Consider the following 18175-nt stretch of genomic DNA (forward strand, 5'->3'; position numbering starts at 1 on the left):
CATGTCTCTCTCTGCCTCTTACTTGCTGATAAGATACTCAACTGCTGGGAAGCATATTGAGTTATAAGCCGGGTGGGGCTATGAGCCCAGTCTTGTCACAACACACACACACACACACACACACACACACACACACACACACACACTGAGCCCAGTCTTGTCACAACACACACACACACACACACACACACAGATTTTTAAATGACACCCAAATACCACATTAGGCACACAATAATAGCTACTCTTTCTAGCTCAGCACAGGGATACAGTAGGCACATAATAATAGCTACTCTTTCTAGCTCAGCACGGGGATACAGTAGGCACATAATAATAGCTACTCTTTCTGGCTCCTCAAAAATCCCTCACAGAGCCCTCATATGTCAGTTCCACCTCATCAGATTGGAGGTGTCAGCCTGTTTCTTCCTTTTGTGCTCTAACAGGGGTGCCCTCTTGTCCTGTCTCTCCCTCTTTTAGTGATCTACTCAAGGAAGGTTCTGTCAGATTCTGCCAGACCCTTTAGGTGTTTCTGTATCCCCTCCCCTGTGGACTGCCCAGTTTGCCTTGTCTTCTGACCCAGGGGCACACTCAGGATACACAAAGACAGCCACAGAAGTTCCCATTTCCTGGAACACGATGTTAATCAGAAGTTCATTTTAAAAAAAAAGGCATTTCAGTTTCAGTTCTCCTTAAGCCATGATCGTCTTTCCTGGAACTGACTGCTCTTCCTGGGAGGCAGTGCTGGCTGCCAAGGTTCTGTGGATGAGGGAGCATGGAAGGAGGCCTGGGTTCCTGTGTGAGCAGCCCTTCAGGGCACTGGCAAGTGAATGCTCACAGGTAGCTAATGGTCCAGTGGGTATAGCGGAATGGAAAAGAAGGGTTCCCTGTTCACTGCTGCTCTAGTCATAAAACCACGAATCGGAAACAACCTAGATGTCCCTCAGCAGAGGAATCGATAAAGAAAGCGTGGTACATTTATACAATGGAGTATTACTCAGTTTTTTTTTTAAAAATGACATCAAGATATTTGCAGGCAAACAGATGGAACTAGAAAAAATAAATAATTCTGAGTAAAGTAACCCAAACCCAGAAAGATAAATATGGTATGTACTCACTTATATCTGGACATTAGCTTAAATAAATAATAACCAAGCTACAATCCAGAGAGGAAAGGCATACAGGGACTTGGGGTGGGAATATATGGATCTCCCTGGTAGGGGGAGGGACTGAAGCAGTAGGTGGGGGGGGGGAGAAAACAGGAGGACCAGGTGAGACGGGAGGGGGATGGGGTTGAGAGAGGGAAGGAGGGAAAAGACAGCTAGAACTGAAGGGCATTTGAGGGGTGGTATGGAAACTGCGGGGGAACTTCCTATAATATATGAAGGAGACCCTAAGGAAGTCTAAATAACGAGGGGTATAGAACTCCCATTGGCCATCTTGTGTCACCAAACAAAGCTTGCAGTGCCAGGGCTGGGTTTCATCCAACTGAGTTGTTGACAAAGAGGGTCCCATGGAAATCCCCGAGAAATCCAGGCTATTGCCAAGACAATAGGTTGCTCTCCATAAACTGGCAGCAAGGCCCCACAAAGACAACGCAACTCGCTGAACAAGGAAGGGTTGAGCTAGTGCCTACAACTCCCGAAGTTCTGAGGTCTATGACCTAGAAAGGTACTAACCCAACTACAAAACCTTGATCTACAAACGTCGCATACATAGGGCAACGGTGACACTAACTGTGTGGGTCTAACAGCTGATGTCTGATGTGACCTGAGGCCTACTCCATGAGATGGAACACTGCTTGGGTAGCCAGGAACCCGAGTCCAGATAACTTAGAGACCTATGGTAAAACCAAATACTACTGGTCTAAAAAAAAAAAAGTAACAATAAAATAACTCCTAATGGCACTCTGCTGTACTCACATGTCAGTGTCTTGCTCGGCCATCATCAGAGAGGCTTCCTCCTGCAGCAGATGGGAATACAGAGACCCACAGCTGGACAGTGTGCAGAGACAGACCTTGGAACACACAGCTCTAAGTGAGATGTCTCTACCAAATCATCCCCCTCAGAGCTAAGGGGACCCTACAGAAAGGGCAGGAGTGGGGGAGACAGAGGACGCCAGGAGAACAAGGCCCTCGAAAACAACTGAGCAAAGCTCACAGGCACTCAGGCTGAAGCAGGAGGCACACGGGGCCCCGGTTTATGCTACGGCTTTCTGTCTAGGACTTGCATAGGACTCCTGAGTGTGGGAACAAGCGGGTCTCTGATTCTTTTGCCTTTTCTTGGGGTTCTTTTATTTTTTTTTCTGTTGGCTTGGATTATCCAACTTAGATATGATGATTTTGTTTTACCTTAAACATATTTTATTTTGTTAAAAGAAAAATTCTAATAAAAACATAAAGTGACATTAGCTGCTTTCTTGGGGATAAAAAAGAAAATGGTTCCTCAATAGCTGAGGGAGCTCAGCAGGAGGGAAAGACTCTAAGGGGCACTGGGTAGCTAGCAGGGCCTAGAGAGGGGCTTTGGAACACAGCCTCAGTGAGAAAGTCTCAAGATGGTCCCTACTGTCTGTGGGACCCACACTAGCTCTGAGGGAATGCCCAGGCCAGGTGGAGAACCTATAGCAATACAAGACAGCATCTGGCACCAGAAAAGACAGAGGGACACACTGTAGGGCCTGGTACCAGTCCAAGGGCCCAGGAGGAAGGACTGGCACTGGCAGCAGACAAGCTGAGGGCTATGGGCTTGGTGTGCGATTTGGTTTTCTCTACAATCCCCTCCAGAACGTTACATTCACTTTTTAGTCATGAGCTGAGGCAGTGGAGCAGAAGCCAGATGAGCCAACAGCCAGGCTGCAAGCTGTATCTCCCTCATCAGCCAGGGAAGCAACCCCGTCTGCTCACAGTGGCTCCGGCTCCGCCCCTGAACATGTTAAGAGCCCCTCACCTTGCTCTCCAGTTAGTTTTTGTACTCATGCCCTACTTCCCTGGTAAATCTGTTCCCTCGCTATAAAAAGAGACAGAGAGCAACCCACAGTCACCTCCTCCTGATGTTCAGGGCTCTTCCCAGAAGGAAGAGCTTCAAATGCCCCGAGAGCCTGTGTCAGTCTCTAGCCTTGGCTCTTGGCGATGCATAGGGCCTTATAGACCTTACTTGCCCCACCGCGCCCCACAGCCAGCTGCACTTCTCCAATGCACGCTGTAAATGCCACATTTATTTGTCAGAGGCTCTCAAGCCTCTAGTAAGCACAGAATAGCAGGGCTCTCCCACATGCTGCCCTGAGCCAGCTCCTCAAGCATGCACGATGGAGCTGGTGGACAAGACCAGGTGTCCTCGGGAGCAGGCCCCCTGAAGAAACAACTCTCCTCTGTCCATGCCCTCCCCTCCTAGCCTGCTCTGGCTTGTCAATAGAAAAGAGGGGCAGCCTGGCTCCACTGCAGCAACCCCTTCTTGGGGGGCTGCCCTCCCCACTTTTCCCTACTCTCTGATCTCCCTGGATGTCAGAGCCACGATCCATGTGCTCTGGTCCTTCCCATGGGTGACATACAGGCTGCTCCTGTGCCTCGTCTGTCCAGTCAAGTTACCAGCTGGGCAGGGCAGGCCGGGCTCTGTCTTCACTCCGTAGCAAGCTCAGGACTAGGCACTTGGCTGGGGATCGAGGGAGCACAGGCCTGTCCAGAGAACCACACAGGTTCAAGTGCAGGACAGCTGACTCAGCACTGACCAGCAACAGTTGTCTTCCAGCCTTCTGGGCTCCTGGCTGGGCTGGAAACACCTTCGGGCTTCAATTTTCTGCAGCCCAGACCAATGCCTCCTTTCCCAAGAGGCTTCTCTGGCTTGGCACCAGGTTCACGGTTAGGCCATGGGTGACAACCAACACTGCTACTTCAAGGCCCTAAGGACAGCCTCCAGCTTCATGACCACAGCTAGGTCACCCTTCACCTTCAGCCGCCCACTCATGTAGGCCCCCAGGGGCCGCAGTTCCCTGCAGAGCAAGGCCTGCAGGTCCGCCTCAGCCATCTCCACCACCACATCAGGGATGCCATCAGGTGCTCCATGTCCCACTCTGCCTTGTCCTGTGGGGAGGTAGCACTGGCATCAGTAAGAGGATACTATGTGGGGAGGAGAGGTAGCACATCCCACTGGGAACAGCAAGCGCTGGTTAGCTCAAGTTCTAGAGCTGGGGGTGTGGCCTAGACTCAACCCCACCCTCCAGACATACAGTTGGAGTAGGCAGGCTCTAATACAGTGGCTTCAGACTTTACTGACTGTAACTGCTTGTTGCTTCTGTTTGCAAATTTATGAAGAGAATGATAATCTTGACAAGTAGGGCGCTCAGTGTAGAGCCTGGGATGCAGCAGGCCTGCTGTGTGTGAGGCTCCTGGCTACCCGACTGAATTGTTCTGCCAATCACAGGGAAACCAAAGCCCCAGCTGTCATTATGGGTTCATTCCAATCAGGGGGGAGGAGCAGCGGATGGTCTTTAAAGGACCAAGGGAGAGGACACAAGCATCTGAGTGGGAAGGGAAGGATGGAGGGGATGGCCACACCTGTAGTGAGGTCCAGGAAGTAGATACTCTGGGTGCCGCTAGGCAAGATGACGTTGAACTGATAGCAGGCCCCAACCTGGCTAACCAGTGCCTCTGACAGGAAGGGTTGCAGGGCAGTGAGAAGCCCCTCAGCCACGGGCTGCTTTGAGCTGGGCTCATCCCCAGCCCCGGCATGAGAGGCAGGCGGCTCCACTTCACTTATCATTTCCAAGGTGTCTACTGGGTCGGGAGGGAGACAGAACAGGTCAGTGTACTGTGAAGGTAGGCATCACCCCGCCCCTTTGTGAAGCTGCTTCTTCCAGCCCCTCATGCTCTGTACAGTTGTATCCTCTCCTAAGCTGCTTCTAGGTTCCCAGCCAACATCCCCAGCCACACCACAGCGACTCTGGCCTGCAGCACCACCTCCTTCCAGCTCATGCAGGACTACAGCTCCTTCCCAGAGGTACTAGGGCCTCTACACACTTGCACACTTGGGCTCTTCTCCAGCCCCCCCCCACTCCAGTCAGCAAAAGGGACTAGAAGAAAAACTGCTATTAAGATAGCGGGTGAGCACTCGACTCCTTACCTGGTCCTGGGGATGGAGCACCTTCTACCACTGAGCTCATGCTTCCCCCCAGCAAGTGGAAGGCCAGCTGCTGGAGGGTGCTGTCCAGGTTGGGCACAGCTGGGCTGTCTTGGGGTGGCTGCAGCACAGCCTCCACTGCCAGCTCTACACGGTCTACCTCCAGGCCCCAAGCTCTGGTCACATCATTGATCTCCAGCTGAGGGCGGTGAGGGAAGAGATGGGAGTCATTTGATAAGGCTTCCCTGAACATCTCTGGACAACTCACTATAGCCACATATGGACATGGATGGAGGTCCCATATCCATACTGGAGAAGCTCCCAGATGGGAATCCAGCAAGAAAAGCCAGCTGCATGGTTAGACAAGAGCTGAGTCGGGGAGGGAGGTGTGACCTCTAAGTAGAAGCAGAGGAGACCTTCTCAGCAAACCCCAAATGGAAGAGTCTAGAAAGTTCCACTTAGATTCTCAAGTATGGAGTGGGCACTGAAAAGAACTCAGGGTTCCAGGCAGCCTCTTCCTGCTCTGCTGGATTTGCTCACAGGTGACAAGGAATCCCAGAGAGGAGTTTATAGACAGGAGGAGGCCAACCAAGCAGACTCCCTTTTGGAAAAGGTACTCTTGGTGCTCTGTAGGCACTGCGCTGAGGGTTGGGAGTGGAGGAGTGGTTTCATACTGCAGGTGAGAGATGAGGGGGGCTTGGCAGGGGTGTGGTGAGGTGAGGGGTTGGGGCAGGGGGTATGGTGAGGGGGGTTAGGAGGGCTGGACAGGGGTGTGGTGAAGAGATTAGGAGGGCTGGACAGGGGTGTGGTTGAGGGATTAGGAGGGCTTGGCAGGGGTGTGGTGAGGGGATTAGGAGGGCTGGTCATGGGTGTGGTAAGGGGATTAGGGGTCTGGGCAGGGTGTGGTGAGGGGATTAGGGGTCTGGGCAGGGTGTGGTGAGGGGATTAGGGGTCTGGGCAGGGTGTGGTGAGGGGATTAGGGGTCTGGGCAGGGTGTGGTGAGGGGATTAGGGGTCTGGGCAGGGGTGTGGAGAGGGGACGAGGAGGGCTGGGGGGCAGTGGTAAGACAGAAGCAGAAGGAGGCCTGCCTTGCAAACCCTGCCAGGTCCCAGCAGGCACAAGAGAGGGAAACAGACTGTGCAATGCATACGGATGGCCCAGGGGTGGGGAAGGCAGGCTCCTGGGATCATGATGGCATTCATGTAGAGAGGACACGCAAGGGATGAAGGGGAGGGATAACAACTATTCTCGTACTGTTAGCTCAAGGTGTCTGTGGATGATTTTGTAAGTTTCCAAAGGATAAAGGGGAGCAGGGTGCACAAACATAAGATTGGAGCATACTACTGTGAGCCCTGGAGCTCTGCCCGGAGGCGGGAGGCAGAAAGAAATGAGAAGGCCCACGAAAGAATCCTGGACTCTGTAGGGCAGGAGATCATGCAGGGCTGGGGGCTGTGAGGGGCTCTGGTGGAAAGATCCAAAGGAGACTGTAGCTAATAGGTGCAATAGGGGAAGGGCTGAGAAACACCTACTGGTCAGACCAGAAAGAGGTCACTGGTGACAGCCAGAGCTATCGCCTAAATCTGAGCGAAGTTCACACTAAGGATGGAGGGAGAGGAACAGAACCTTCTGGAAGGAAGTGAAGAAGGGATGAGAGCTTGAGGAAGGAACCCTTGGGAGAGAGATGGGATCAGGCAGGGCCCAGTATAGGGAAGAACCTCCAGCAGGGAAGCAGGAAGCACAGTGAAGCAGAGATGCAGAGGGTATGAAGGTTCTGCCTGCAGTCTCTCCTGAGAGTAAAGAGGCAGGGTGGGCAGAGAGCAAGGGGTGGGGGCCGCAGGAGGGCAGTGGAGGGTTAAGAAGCTGTTGGCCAAAATGCAACTGGGGAAGAGGCCGAGAAGTAGCAGTTAAGGAAGAGGTGGGAGGGGAATTCACAACCCTGCAGAGGGGAAAGGGAAGTGGAAAATGCACACTTGTTTGAACAGGACTGGAGAGACACAAGGCAGCTCCAGAGAGTTCCTTTGAGCTCGACTCTACCAGGAGATGTAGACAGGCTCTGGGCAATGGACCCTAAGAGACTCTCACATCTGACATGAACTTCTTCCAAACTGCCCCTCTCATGTCAAAGCAGTACAACTTTAAGATCAATCTTATCTTCCCAAAGATGAATTATAACAGGATGTGCTTGCATGAAGAAAGTCTGGTAGCAGCGTACTACCTGAGTTGTGTAGAATGAACACTGCATTGTGGGTAGGAGCAGATGGCCTAGTTCTGGCCCAGAAGTGCCCTTTACCATGAATGGTTCTCAGAACCAACTGGAATAATTTCTGGGCCTTAATGCCCCTCCTCTATTAAAACGGCAAATACTGGCCTCTCACAGTGAAAATGAGAAGCTGAGATGCTGTTGGGCAGGGACAAGTACTCTGTAAGCCATAAAATGCTGCGCCTGGGGCCAGGGCTCGGTGTTAGAATGTTTGTCTAGCATGCCCACAGCCCTGGGTTCCATCCTCAACTGGCATTGCCACAAAACAACCAAACAACCACTGTGCGATGAGGGCCGCTGTTTGGTAGGAATTTCATTCTGCCCCAGTTGGGGGTCGTGGTGATGTTGGGCAAACACTAGGCCACACAGGAGGAGAGGAAGCACAAGTTGGGTATGGGAGGGACAGACCACTGCACATGTAATAGACAGGAAAGAAGACAAATTCTAGTGTACATAATTTTTCATACATGTAGAGCTGGAGACAGGAGACAGACTCAGGAGCCCCGAGTCTCTGTTCTGTTCTAAACAAGAAGATAAGCTCTAAATGAAAATGCTTGTGCAGGAGTCCCAAGCACGTGGCTGCACCCAGAGAGCCCTGCTCCCCTCACCCACCAGATCAGAAACTGCAGAGGGCCCAAGGTGCAGGGCTGTGGTCAAAGAAGCAGTGGAGGGGAAAGCCTCAGCAGCCAGAGGCAGGGCCAAGGATTTCCACTAGGGCACTTCTTTTCAGGACACGTGTGCTCGAGTGTGGGCCCCGGGTCACGTGGGGCCTCACCCAATTCTTTTCAGGTGGTAATAATGTTGGGACATATAGTGAGCCAAGACCCAGAGTAACTCTGTCCTTGTTCAAAGTGAGCTGGCAGAGAGGGCCAGGCCCCGCTGCCAGACCCAGAGCCGCACCTCGTGAGAAGCCACGTACCAGGAGTTGGTCACCAATCTTGAGCCTCTCCATCTGGATCTCTTGCAGCGGCCTCCTGAGTAGGGCCTTGGTCATGGCATTGTGGGCTGTCATTCGAGTAGCTGTGTTTAAGTCCTTCACAGCCATCACGGAGAGCACTGGGTCCCAGATGCGAAACTGGACATCAGCTCCCACAGATAACACAGCCCCATCCTTAGAGGCCAACTGTTTTAGAAGACCATGATAGAGATAACATTAAAAGGGGCAGGGGCTACTGGGGGGAGGGTCAAACTCACTGAGACTACCCAACTTAACCCACTTGCCTGGCAGCTAGTTCCTCAAAGACTAAAAGGTATCTCCAAGAAAGTGGAGTCAGGTGTGGCTCAAAGCCCAGGTATACCCTAAATTCACCATGCATGACCACATTCACTCTGTGCAGGGCAGCTGAGAAGCCCCTCACCTTGCAAGGAGGAACATTGAAGGCTCGGGTTCTCAGATCCACCCTCTGGAAGGAGTCAATGAAGGGCAGGAGAAGAACCATGCCAGGGCCCTGGGGGGTTCGGATCCGGCCCAGTCGAAACACGATCATCCTCTCATAGGTGGGTACGATCTGTTCATGATGGCAAAAGAAAGGGTTTGGAAGTGGTTCGCCTAGGCTGGCCAATGTCAATTGCCAGACCCCCCTCTGCCCTCCTCACTTCACCCTGCCAGTCTAATATTCTTGGTGTGTAGGGTATGTGTGAAGGCCAGAAGCAAACCTGGACCACTTCCTATTTTCTTTTTTCTCTGTCATGAGGTGGTACACGGTAATGCTCTGCTCAAACACACTGGGTCAAGACAGAAAGGACGGACACTCCTGAAGCTGAGGGCCAAAGTGAGCCCGCCTCTCAACTGTCTCCAATGGCTATGCTATCACAGTGACAAAAAGACCACGACACTTAGCTGTGCTTAGACGAGAGAGCCAAGGCTCGCAGACATGCTCGGTGATCATACAGTCCCTCGAAGGAAAGGGCCATGGTCTGAATGCTGTTCTCAGTAACAGGCCATGTCTTAATCAGCACTAGTACTGACTTGACCCAGAGAAACTTTACCTCTGTGGCCTGAAGCTAATCATGACTCATTCTGGGAACTGTTTGCTCTTGGATTCGTTGGGGAAAAGGCTTGGCTGCTCTTACAAATGCCCTGAGCAAACAGCTTCACCACCTTCAGATCCCTGGAGACCCTCAAGAAATAGTTAAATGTAAATTGAGAACTAAAGGCAAGAGAGCCCTGCATCCATGGTCATAGGGCATTTGTTTACGTGGCACTGTAGAAGTAGGATCTGAGTTCAACTCAGTGCTCCCTTCTAGACCACACAAACTCAAAGGCTTTCTAGAGACATCACTGCCAAGACCATGCAAAGAGAAAAGCCTGCCTGGGCTTCACCAGGAGCTGCCAGGGGTGGAACTCAACTACAGCGGTACCTCCCATCCTTTCCCATAAATACCACCACTTCTGTAAAATGAGGCCTGAGCTCCCAGGGCAAGCTGTGTGCTTTTCTTTCAAATGGACCTGAGCGAAAGGGAGGATGACTTGGAAAAGTCATGTGTCTAGATTCCAGGCCTCAGAAAACTCATTTCTCCTCCTTACTGGCTCCCAAGGTGATTCTGGTTAAGTCTGGCCCTCAGTTTATTCATCTGAAGGATGGGAACTGTCCTGGTTTCTCCTGTAGTTGTCATAAACACTATGAGCAAAGAAACGTGGGGAGAAGAGTTTATTTGACATACAGGCTACAGACCTTCACTGAGGGAAGCTAAAGCAGGAAACTGGGGGCAGAACTGAAGCTGAGACCTTGGGGAATAACGGAATGACGGTTACTGGCTTTCCCCGCCTCCCCTGCATGCTCAACTAACTCAGGCCCAACTATCTAGGGATGGTGTCACAGGGGACTGGGCCCTCCTACACTACTCAGCAATCAAAATGCCCCCAAAGACAAGGCCACTGACCCATTTGATGGAGGTAATAATCCCTCAATCGAGGTTTCCTCTTCATAGGCATGTCAAGTTGAGAACTTGACATCATCAGCCTTCAGAAATTGAACAACCCAGCCTTGCTTGTTTCACAGAGCTGTGATAACATTTAGAGGCAAGGGGCCAAATATGGGGAACCCAGTCATCAAAACCCAAAGCTTTCACTGTGTCTCCCAACTCCCCAACAGCATTCAGTCAGCCTTACCTTCAGAGCAAACCAGCCAGAAATGGGGAAGGTGAGCAGCAGCAGCAAGAACCCCAGGAAACTGATGAAGCCATGGCAGAGACAGGAGGGCCAGCTCTCAGGTGCATCTGGGGACAAAAGAGCAGAAGCAACCACAGACTACCAGCTGGGCCTGACAGGGCCACTTCAAGTACAGTGTCCCCAGAGTCTGGGGTCATGTGTATGTTTTGCCTGCCTTCTGCTTCAGAGGCTTCCCGAAGCTATTTAGGGACCACACATCATAACTAACTGATCTCACGTGCAACACCCCACACAAGACTTTACTCTCCTAGGTAAGAGCCAGTGAATCTGCGAACACAATCCGTGTGATTTTTGCTGGACAGCGCAGGGATCAGCCACCCCTTGTCTAATGTGTATTGCCCACCCAAACCTGGAAGAGAACACTTATGCTGGTGGAACGAACGCTGCGGGTGCTAACACATTCCTCTTCTACCAGAAGCATTCTTTCGTGAGATCCTTATGGGGGAAAAGACCTCCGCTAAAAAGGATGAAACAGTCATTGTTCATCAACAAGAGTCACAGTGAAAATGAAGTATCTTACTTCCACTTTAATTCCCTAAAAAGATTAATGTATATTTCAATTCAAGCTGTTTGGAGGGAAGAGCTGGGCAGATGGGGCTAAGGACAAAGATTCTAACCCCTGGAGAACCAAGAATCGAGAATGGGTATTGAGCAGACAGCCACAGAATCTAGGGTGAGCTTGCTGTCTGCTCGCCTCCCAGCCCTAGACAAGGTGAAAAGAGACTGTTCTATCCTTCAGGGAGCCCCTGCCTGCAGGGTTTTCTAAATTCTGAACTCTGGCCTCTTCAGGAATCAACTCTTTGGCCAGCAGCAGTCCTAAAAACAGGAGGCAGAATACTGGAATTTCATTCATCAATGGCAAATCATTCAATGTGTTATCAATACAGGAGAACCACAGAGGGCCCAAATTCTCAAGGTCAGGCCAAAGAAGCCACAGAAGGCTCTGGAGCAAGAAAGAGGCAAAGCTTGCAGGCCTGCCTTTTTGTTCTGTGCATTTTCACCAGTACACAGGAGACATCTGGTCCCTGCGCTGCTACCCTTGGGTGATTCTTTTTCCATTTCTCTGCAGGTGTTTTTAGGCTGCTTGTGGCCTCCTCTGCCTAGAGTTCTGTTTTCTTTCTATGCATGATGGGCTATCCTGAAAATATGAATGTGAAAAGCTGAGATTCGGGAAGATGGGGCTACGCTGGTTCCGAAGCTGCAGCTGGTGGCTCTAGAGGGGACAAAGCAGCAGCATCCCAACGCCTGGTCTGACACCCTCTCCACATCCTATTCCCTTCATGCTCCCTCCTCCTATAGGCAGGGAGGACAGGTCTGGGGGTACCGGCCAGTCCCTTTGCGGTCCGCAGTGCTGCTGGGCAGCCACTCACCGGCCCCCGGCCCCACGCCGGCCGGCTCTGGGGACAAGCACCCCTTCTGCGAACCCAGAAAGCCGAAACTTGACTGCTGGAAACGATCAAAATCCCCTAAGGGCAGCGCCCGGTAGCCGGACCTGCCGAACATGACTTTTGACCAGGTACAGGCCCAGTGCCTCCACCAGGCGCCGGCCCTGCCCAGTCCGCGTCAGCCCCGCCCCGCCTCGCCTCGCGTAGCCTCGCCTCCACCGCTTCCGGCTTCACTTGCGTCGCCAAGGACAGTGGTTGCTCAGCAGCAGGAAGCTGACCGGGTCCGCACCTGCCGTACTACAGCGCCCCCTGTGCTAGGAGGACTGAACTGCGGTCGCTGTTTGGGGACATGGCCTCTAAACTAGAGCTTCTTGAGGGGTCCCAGCCACCTCTTTTCTGATCTTTACCTGGCCTTAAGAAAGGAGGAGAGGAAGTTTGGTTTAAAATAGCTTTACAGGAGCCTTTTCTCCAGAATCAAGGAAATGTCATCTGCCTCACAATACTCCTCCAAACTCAACACACTGACAAATGTGTTTTTACTCCAATTTGGGCTTTTTCCTGGGCATAATTGGCAAATTGATCTTGTTTTGTTTCCCCACAGCCCAAAAGACAGAGCCTGTCATACTGAGCGTTGTACTTGTTTAGTGATGGCAGATCTGAGTCACTGTGGACAAGGTAAAGTCAGAAGGCCTGAACTTTGGTATGAAATAGAAATTCCACGTTCAGACACCTCAGGAAGCATGGCAGTGTGTGGTGCTAGTGGTGATGGTGGTTCTGCTGTTGCTGCTGCTGCTGGTGCTGGTGGTGCTGGTGGTGTGGTGGTGGTAGTGGTGGCGGCGGTGGTGGTGGTAGTGGTGGAGGTGATGGTGGTGGTGTAGTGCTGGTGCTGGTGGTGGAGATGATGGTGGTGGAGGTGGTGGTGGTGGTGGTGGTGGTGGTGGTGGTGGTGGTGGTGGTGGATGTGATGGTGATGGTGGTGGAGGTGATGGTGGAGGTGGTGGAGGTGATGGTGGAGGTGATGGTGGTGGAGGTGGTGGTGGAGGTGGTGGAGGTGATGGTGGAGGTGGTGGTGGTGATGAAGAAGATGGTGGTGGTGGTGGAGGATGTGATGGTGATGGAGGTGGAGGTGATGGTGGTGGAGGTGGTGGTGGTGGTAGTGGTGGAGGTGATGGTGGAGGTGGTGGTGGTGGTGATGAAGAAGATGGTGGTGGTGGTGGAGGATGTGATGGTGATGGAGGTGGAGGTGATGGTGGTGGAGGTGGATGTAGCACAGAGGTAAAGATGGCAGAGTTATCACAGCATCATATTAGACACCTTGATTCAGGTATTTGAATGAACTTGTCTTTCCATGGCTATAGAATGCCCAAATGAAGGGAGCAAATGTACTCCAATGGGATATTGGAGAGGCTGTCAGGAGGCCATTTTATAAAACCAGCAAAAATGAAGCTTTCCCAATCTTGCCTCCCGAGATCCCTGCCACAGCCCATTTCTAAGTCCCTCTGCCTATGACTGCTGTGCTGGCTAATTTAATGTCAACTTGACACAGGCTAGAGTCATTTGACAGGAAGGAACTCCATGAGACTGGGCTGTAGGCTGTAGACATTTTCTTAATTAATGATTGATGTAGAAGGCCCCATCCCATTGTAAGTTCTATAAGGAAGTAGGCTGAGCAAGCCATGGGGAGCAAGCCAGTAAACAAAACCCCTCCATGGGCTCTGCATCAGGTCCTGCTTCTAGGATCTCTCCCTGTTTGAGTCTCTGTCCTGGCTTCCTTCATCGATGGACTACACTGTGGACAATGTAAGCAGATTAAACCCCTTTCCTCTCCAACTTGCTTTTTGGTTATGGTGTTTCATCACAACAATAAAAAGACAAGTTGGTACCAGGAGTGGGGTTTTAGTTAATTCCAGATGTAGTCAAGTTGATGACCAAGAATAGCCATCACAATTCCACCCCTTGTCAACTTGAGATACAATCATGTCTCCCTATGTTGTGATTAATTCCCAAATGAAAACAATAACAAGTCATAATAATGCCTAAACATACTATAACTATCCCATGTATAATTGCAAACACATTATATATTTAACAATGTAATAATTACACCTAACATAACTATTTCTCATACAACTGCAAATGCATTATAAATTTAGGTGACAATGTCCCTGAGGGACATTCTTTTAGCATTTGGAACTTAAATATAATCATTGATATTCTCTTAATTGATGTTAACATAATCACATGAAAAAGAAATTGAGGAATGAAAACACAAATATTTGTATAAAAACATTTTTTAACAAAATATGACAGAAACAATTGTCCATTACACTTGACTGTTCTTGTTTTGATGGCCTAATTTTAAAGGCCAAGAAGTACAGGTCAGCCTGAAGGTATGGACCATTTTCAAGGCTTCTCATAGTCTCTAGGAAGTTGTGTCTCCCTTTAGCCCCTCCCTCATCTCAACTCTTAAGTTTACAAAAGCAGGGACCTGTCATCATCCCTTTTGATCTCTATCATATAGGAACACAGCGTAGGATGGATGTACACAGGGCCAGAAAAATGGGTGGGAACAGATTGAAGCTGGAAAGCCAAAGGCACCGGCCAGTGAGACTACCTACAGGTGTGCCTTTCCCTCGCCCACGGGGTTCTGAACTCCTTTTCCCTTAGAGCTAGCTTTCTGTCTCCTCGCTCTCTCCTCTGCTTCTGGCCAGTCCTCCCCCTGCCTCCCTGCTCTCTCCACCGTTCTCCAAACCCGCCGTCTCTCAAGGCTTCATCCTGTTCTGTCCTTCACCAGTGTCCTCCCACCTGCATCCCACAGCCACTACTCATAAGTCGCCTGTCTCAAGGTCACCAGAGAGACACAGCTGACACCATGTCCCAAAACCTTCACCAACACTCGGATCATTTATACAACTGGTCAGTCTTCCGCCTTATGATTAATCTCCTCTTCTCAGGGATCGTTTTTCAGGAGTTCCAGCTCAGATCTGGAAATGGTCTTCCTTTCTAGATTCTCTTCTCTCTTAAAAGTGTCTCTGCAACCCTGAATCCCGGTACTTTCTACTGCGTGTTCCATTCTCAACTGAGGGATGCCTTTCCAGGCAGACTCATCCCAATACTGGGTCGAAGTCTCCATTTGGGGTGACTTGGTGGTTCTCTCAAAGAGGGGTTCTTAACTAGGAAGGCACAGAGCTGTGAGGTGAGCTGAATAGCTCACAGACAGATCTGGAACAGGGGAATGCCTCTATAGCCAGCCAGGCTCTGCACCTCTCCTAGCTTGCATAACGCGTGTGGCAGTCTCTTCCGTCGTTGAGCAGTCAAACTCGCGATCTTTCAGCTACAGAGCCATGCCACCACGCTGGGCTTGTTTGTTTGCGTATTTGGTTAACCTTTCTGGTTCTACCCGAGGTGGCTCCATAGCTCCCTACTTTTTCTCTTCTAACTCCCGAAGGGAGTTCAAAAACCAGTTCCTCCGCCCCTAGACCCGCCCCAGCCTTGTCTCACTTCCTCTCGGGAGGCGGGCCCTCAGCGGGTACCACCCCGCTGGACAGCTCAGGCTGCTCAGTTTTTTGCCTTAAGTCTGGGACTCCTCTCCCGCCCTCACAAACCCATTCCAGAAATCGAAACTGCACCGGTTTCCATGCAGAAGGCGCCCGCGTCCTCTGGATCTCCCTGCCTTCAACAGGACCCCACCCTGGCCCCCACGCCCACCATGCCTCCTCCGGAGGACCCCTCTGAAGACCATGAACACAACCAAAGCCCGGCGGAGGTACTACTGGGTTAGATGAAGGATTGTTAGGATTTTGTTGGTTTACTTTAATGGTGGAATTGAGAATGAAGGTTTTTATAGAGAAGGTAACTTAGTGTCCTAGAGAGACACCAAGGTCCTGACCCTCCTGTCTGGGCAGTGGTAGGACGGATAGCATAGACTAAAAAGAGGAACCAGCATGAATTAGGAGAGCCGTGGGTATAGTTGTATTGTAATGAGATGGGCCACTTCTACCCCCAGGAGCCTTGTCTTTTAGCTCCTACCTCAGATGAAAATCATCCAGGGAGATGGCCAGTGCAGGAGCCTCCTTTGCCATAGCCTGGAGCTAAAGGCATGCCCCAAACATGACAAAACCATTTACACCCCCTCCCCCCAGCTGTGGTAGCACATGCCAGGAGCAACAGTACTTGAGAAATAGGTGCTGGAGGGAGGTGATAAGTTCCAGGCCAGCCTGGTCTACAAAGAGAGTTCAAGACTGCTAAGGGCGACACAGCAAGACCCCGTTCCAAAACAATACAACAGAAATAGACAAAACTTGGCCCCGACCAAAGTGCTGTCTTGACTAATACCAAGGCAATTCATTTGGCTTCTCTCTCTTTTGATTTTTATAGATTTATTTTATTTTATGCATATGAAGTTTAGGGATATTTCGTTTTTCTTTTCCTCAGCCAGGGCCTCACTATATAGTCTTGGCAGGGCTGAAGCTCACCGTGTAAGCCAGGCTGGACTCAAACTCAGAGACCACCTGTCTTTACCTTGAGAGTACAGGGAGCAAAGGTGTGTGCCACCATGCCCTGCTCATGTGGCTTCTCCTAAGGAAGCCTAGTTCTTGGTTCTCCCTGAAGTTTTACCTCAACTTGTCATACTTATCTCCAAAAGAAAAACCTCTATCTCTTTATTCTTTTCCCTTTCCCCTTCACAAAAGCTTAAATAAGGCCATATTGCCATAATGTTTTAATTATTAGCATTCTATAGCTAAGGATTAACGATACTAGTTAACATTTATGGGTATTTCTCATTTGCCAGGCACTGTACTGAGCACTTTGTGCCCTTTAAACAATAGCTATAATTTCTGTTTCTATGAACTTAACTAGTCTAAATTTCATATGAATGGAATTGCACGATATTTCTCACTTCATGGCATATTTCACTTACCATAATGTTCATCCATGTAATCAGAATTTCATTCCTTTTAAAGGTTGAATAACATTCCATTATATGTGCAGACACGTTTTGCTCATGAATTCATGTGCTAATCGGCACTTGGGTCGCTGTGACTCTTGTGGTTAGTGCTGCTGGACACATTAGTATATAAATATCTGCTTGGGATTGTCCCCCAGTTCTTCTGGGTGTATATGAAAGGTGGAAGTTCTGATCATATAGTAGTTCTGTGTCTAACTATTGGCGACCACCCCCAGCAATTGTGTGAAGTTGGTACATTAGTGTATTACCTGATTTCCAAACTTGAGTTCTTTGAATGCAAAGGTGTATCCAGACTTCTCTCAGGGCCTATTCGTGAGGTTAGTGGTATGTAGATAGGTGCCCGGTAAATTGTGCAGTGAGAGCTGCAAGGCCTGAGTAAATGAAGAATTGGGGTGCTGATAAGCCAGAGCATGATCCAATGACTCCCTAGGATGGAATGCGAGGTCCTACCAATTCCAGCATCCAGCTCAAGGGATGGGATGGGCCGGCAGTGGGGGAATTCTGGGCTTTCTGTAGGCCTCATTTCTCTCTTTGGTTCACCAGCAAACCTTGAAGGAGGAATTCCAGTTTCTGCGCTGCCTGGGCTGCCAGGCCCAAGCCAAGTGCCCCAAGCTGCTTCCTTGCCTGCACACGCTGTGCTCCGGATGCCTGGAGGCACGGGGTTTTCAGTGCACTATCTGCCAGGCGCCGGGAGCCGACCCTCCTGCGGAAGCCCTGGATAACGTGTTCTTTGAGAGCCTGCAGCGGCGCCTGGCGGTGTTCCGGCAGATCGTGGATGTGCAGGCTACGTGCACCCGCTGCAAAGAGTCGGCTGACTTCTGGTGTTTCGAGTGTGAGCAGCTCATGTGTAACAAGTGCTTCGAGGCGCACCAGTGGTACCTCAAGCACGAGGCCCGGCCCCTGGCCGAGCTCCGCAATAGCTCAGTTCGCGAATTCCTCGATGGTACACGCAAGTCCAACATCTTTTGCTCCAATACCAACCATCGCACCCCTACGCAGACCAAGTGAGTGGAGCATCCTGGAGCCAAGGGTGGGAGTTTCAGAGAGCCTTGTCACTCAAAATGGGGTCTGCTGGCTTGTGGTCCCTCCTAATGTCCCCCTGAAATATATAGTGCTGCAGAGTCATCCTTTCGCCCTCACCTAGTATGTCTTTAGGACAAAAGTTTTCAGAGTGCCGTTGCAAGTGAGGTGTAAAAACAGTACGTTTTAGTACATGCCACAGAATTTTAAATGTCTCAAGAGTGGACTCTTCTTCAGGGGTCCCGGGGAATCTCAGTAAGGCT

At 50.7% G+C, this 18175-nt stretch overlaps 2 protein-coding genes across 7 annotated transcripts in view; one reads left to right on the forward strand and one right to left on the reverse strand.

The window, feature by feature from the left end:
* Positions 1 to 981: 981 nt before the first annotated feature.
* Positions 982 to 12139, reverse strand: Stoml1 (stomatin like 1). 3 transcript variants are annotated; one of them, XM_075965725.1, is made up of 7 exons: positions 11909 to 12139; positions 10479 to 10585; positions 8725 to 8874; positions 8286 to 8489; positions 5110 to 5305; positions 4545 to 4763; positions 982 to 4070 (listed from the first exon to the last, which is right to left on the reverse strand). In XM_075965725.1, the coding sequence occupies exons 1-7, from the start codon at positions 12039 to 12041 to the stop codon at positions 3877 to 3879; spliced, it is 1203 nt and encodes a 400-aa protein (XP_075821840.1). In that variant the 5' UTR covers positions 12042 to 12139; the 3' UTR covers positions 982 to 3876. The 3 variants fall into 3 exon arrangements, with proteins under 3 accessions (XP_075821840.1, XP_075821842.1, XP_075821841.1); XM_075965727.1 differs by having other exon boundaries at positions 3188 to 4070; positions 10479 to 10995; positions 11909 to 12052; XM_075965726.1 differs by having other exon boundaries at positions 3742 to 4070; positions 4545 to 4760; positions 11909 to 12126.
* Positions 12140 to 15433: 3294 nt separating this feature from the next.
* The window catches only part of Pml (PML nuclear body scaffold), a 32688-nt gene continuing 29946 nt past the window's right edge, over positions 15434 to 18175 (forward strand). For 3 of the 4 annotated variants that reach the window (XM_075965728.1, XM_075965730.1, XM_075965731.1), the window contains exons 1-2: positions 15454 to 15689; positions 17436 to 17896. In XM_075965728.1, the coding sequence (XP_075821843.1) occupies positions 15561 to 15689; positions 17436 to 17896 (590 nt within the window). In that variant the 5' untranslated portion in view covers positions 15454 to 15560. Of the gene's footprint in view, positions 15690 to 17435; positions 17897 to 18175 lie in introns of all 4 variants that reach the window. The other variant, XM_075965732.1, reaches the window with a different exon arrangement.

Source organism: Microtus pennsylvanicus, chromosome 3 (assembly GCF_037038515.1).
Source record: "Microtus pennsylvanicus isolate mMicPen1 chromosome 3, mMicPen1.hap1, whole genome shotgun sequence".
NCBI lineage: Eukaryota > Metazoa > Chordata > Mammalia > Rodentia > Cricetidae > Microtus > Microtus pennsylvanicus.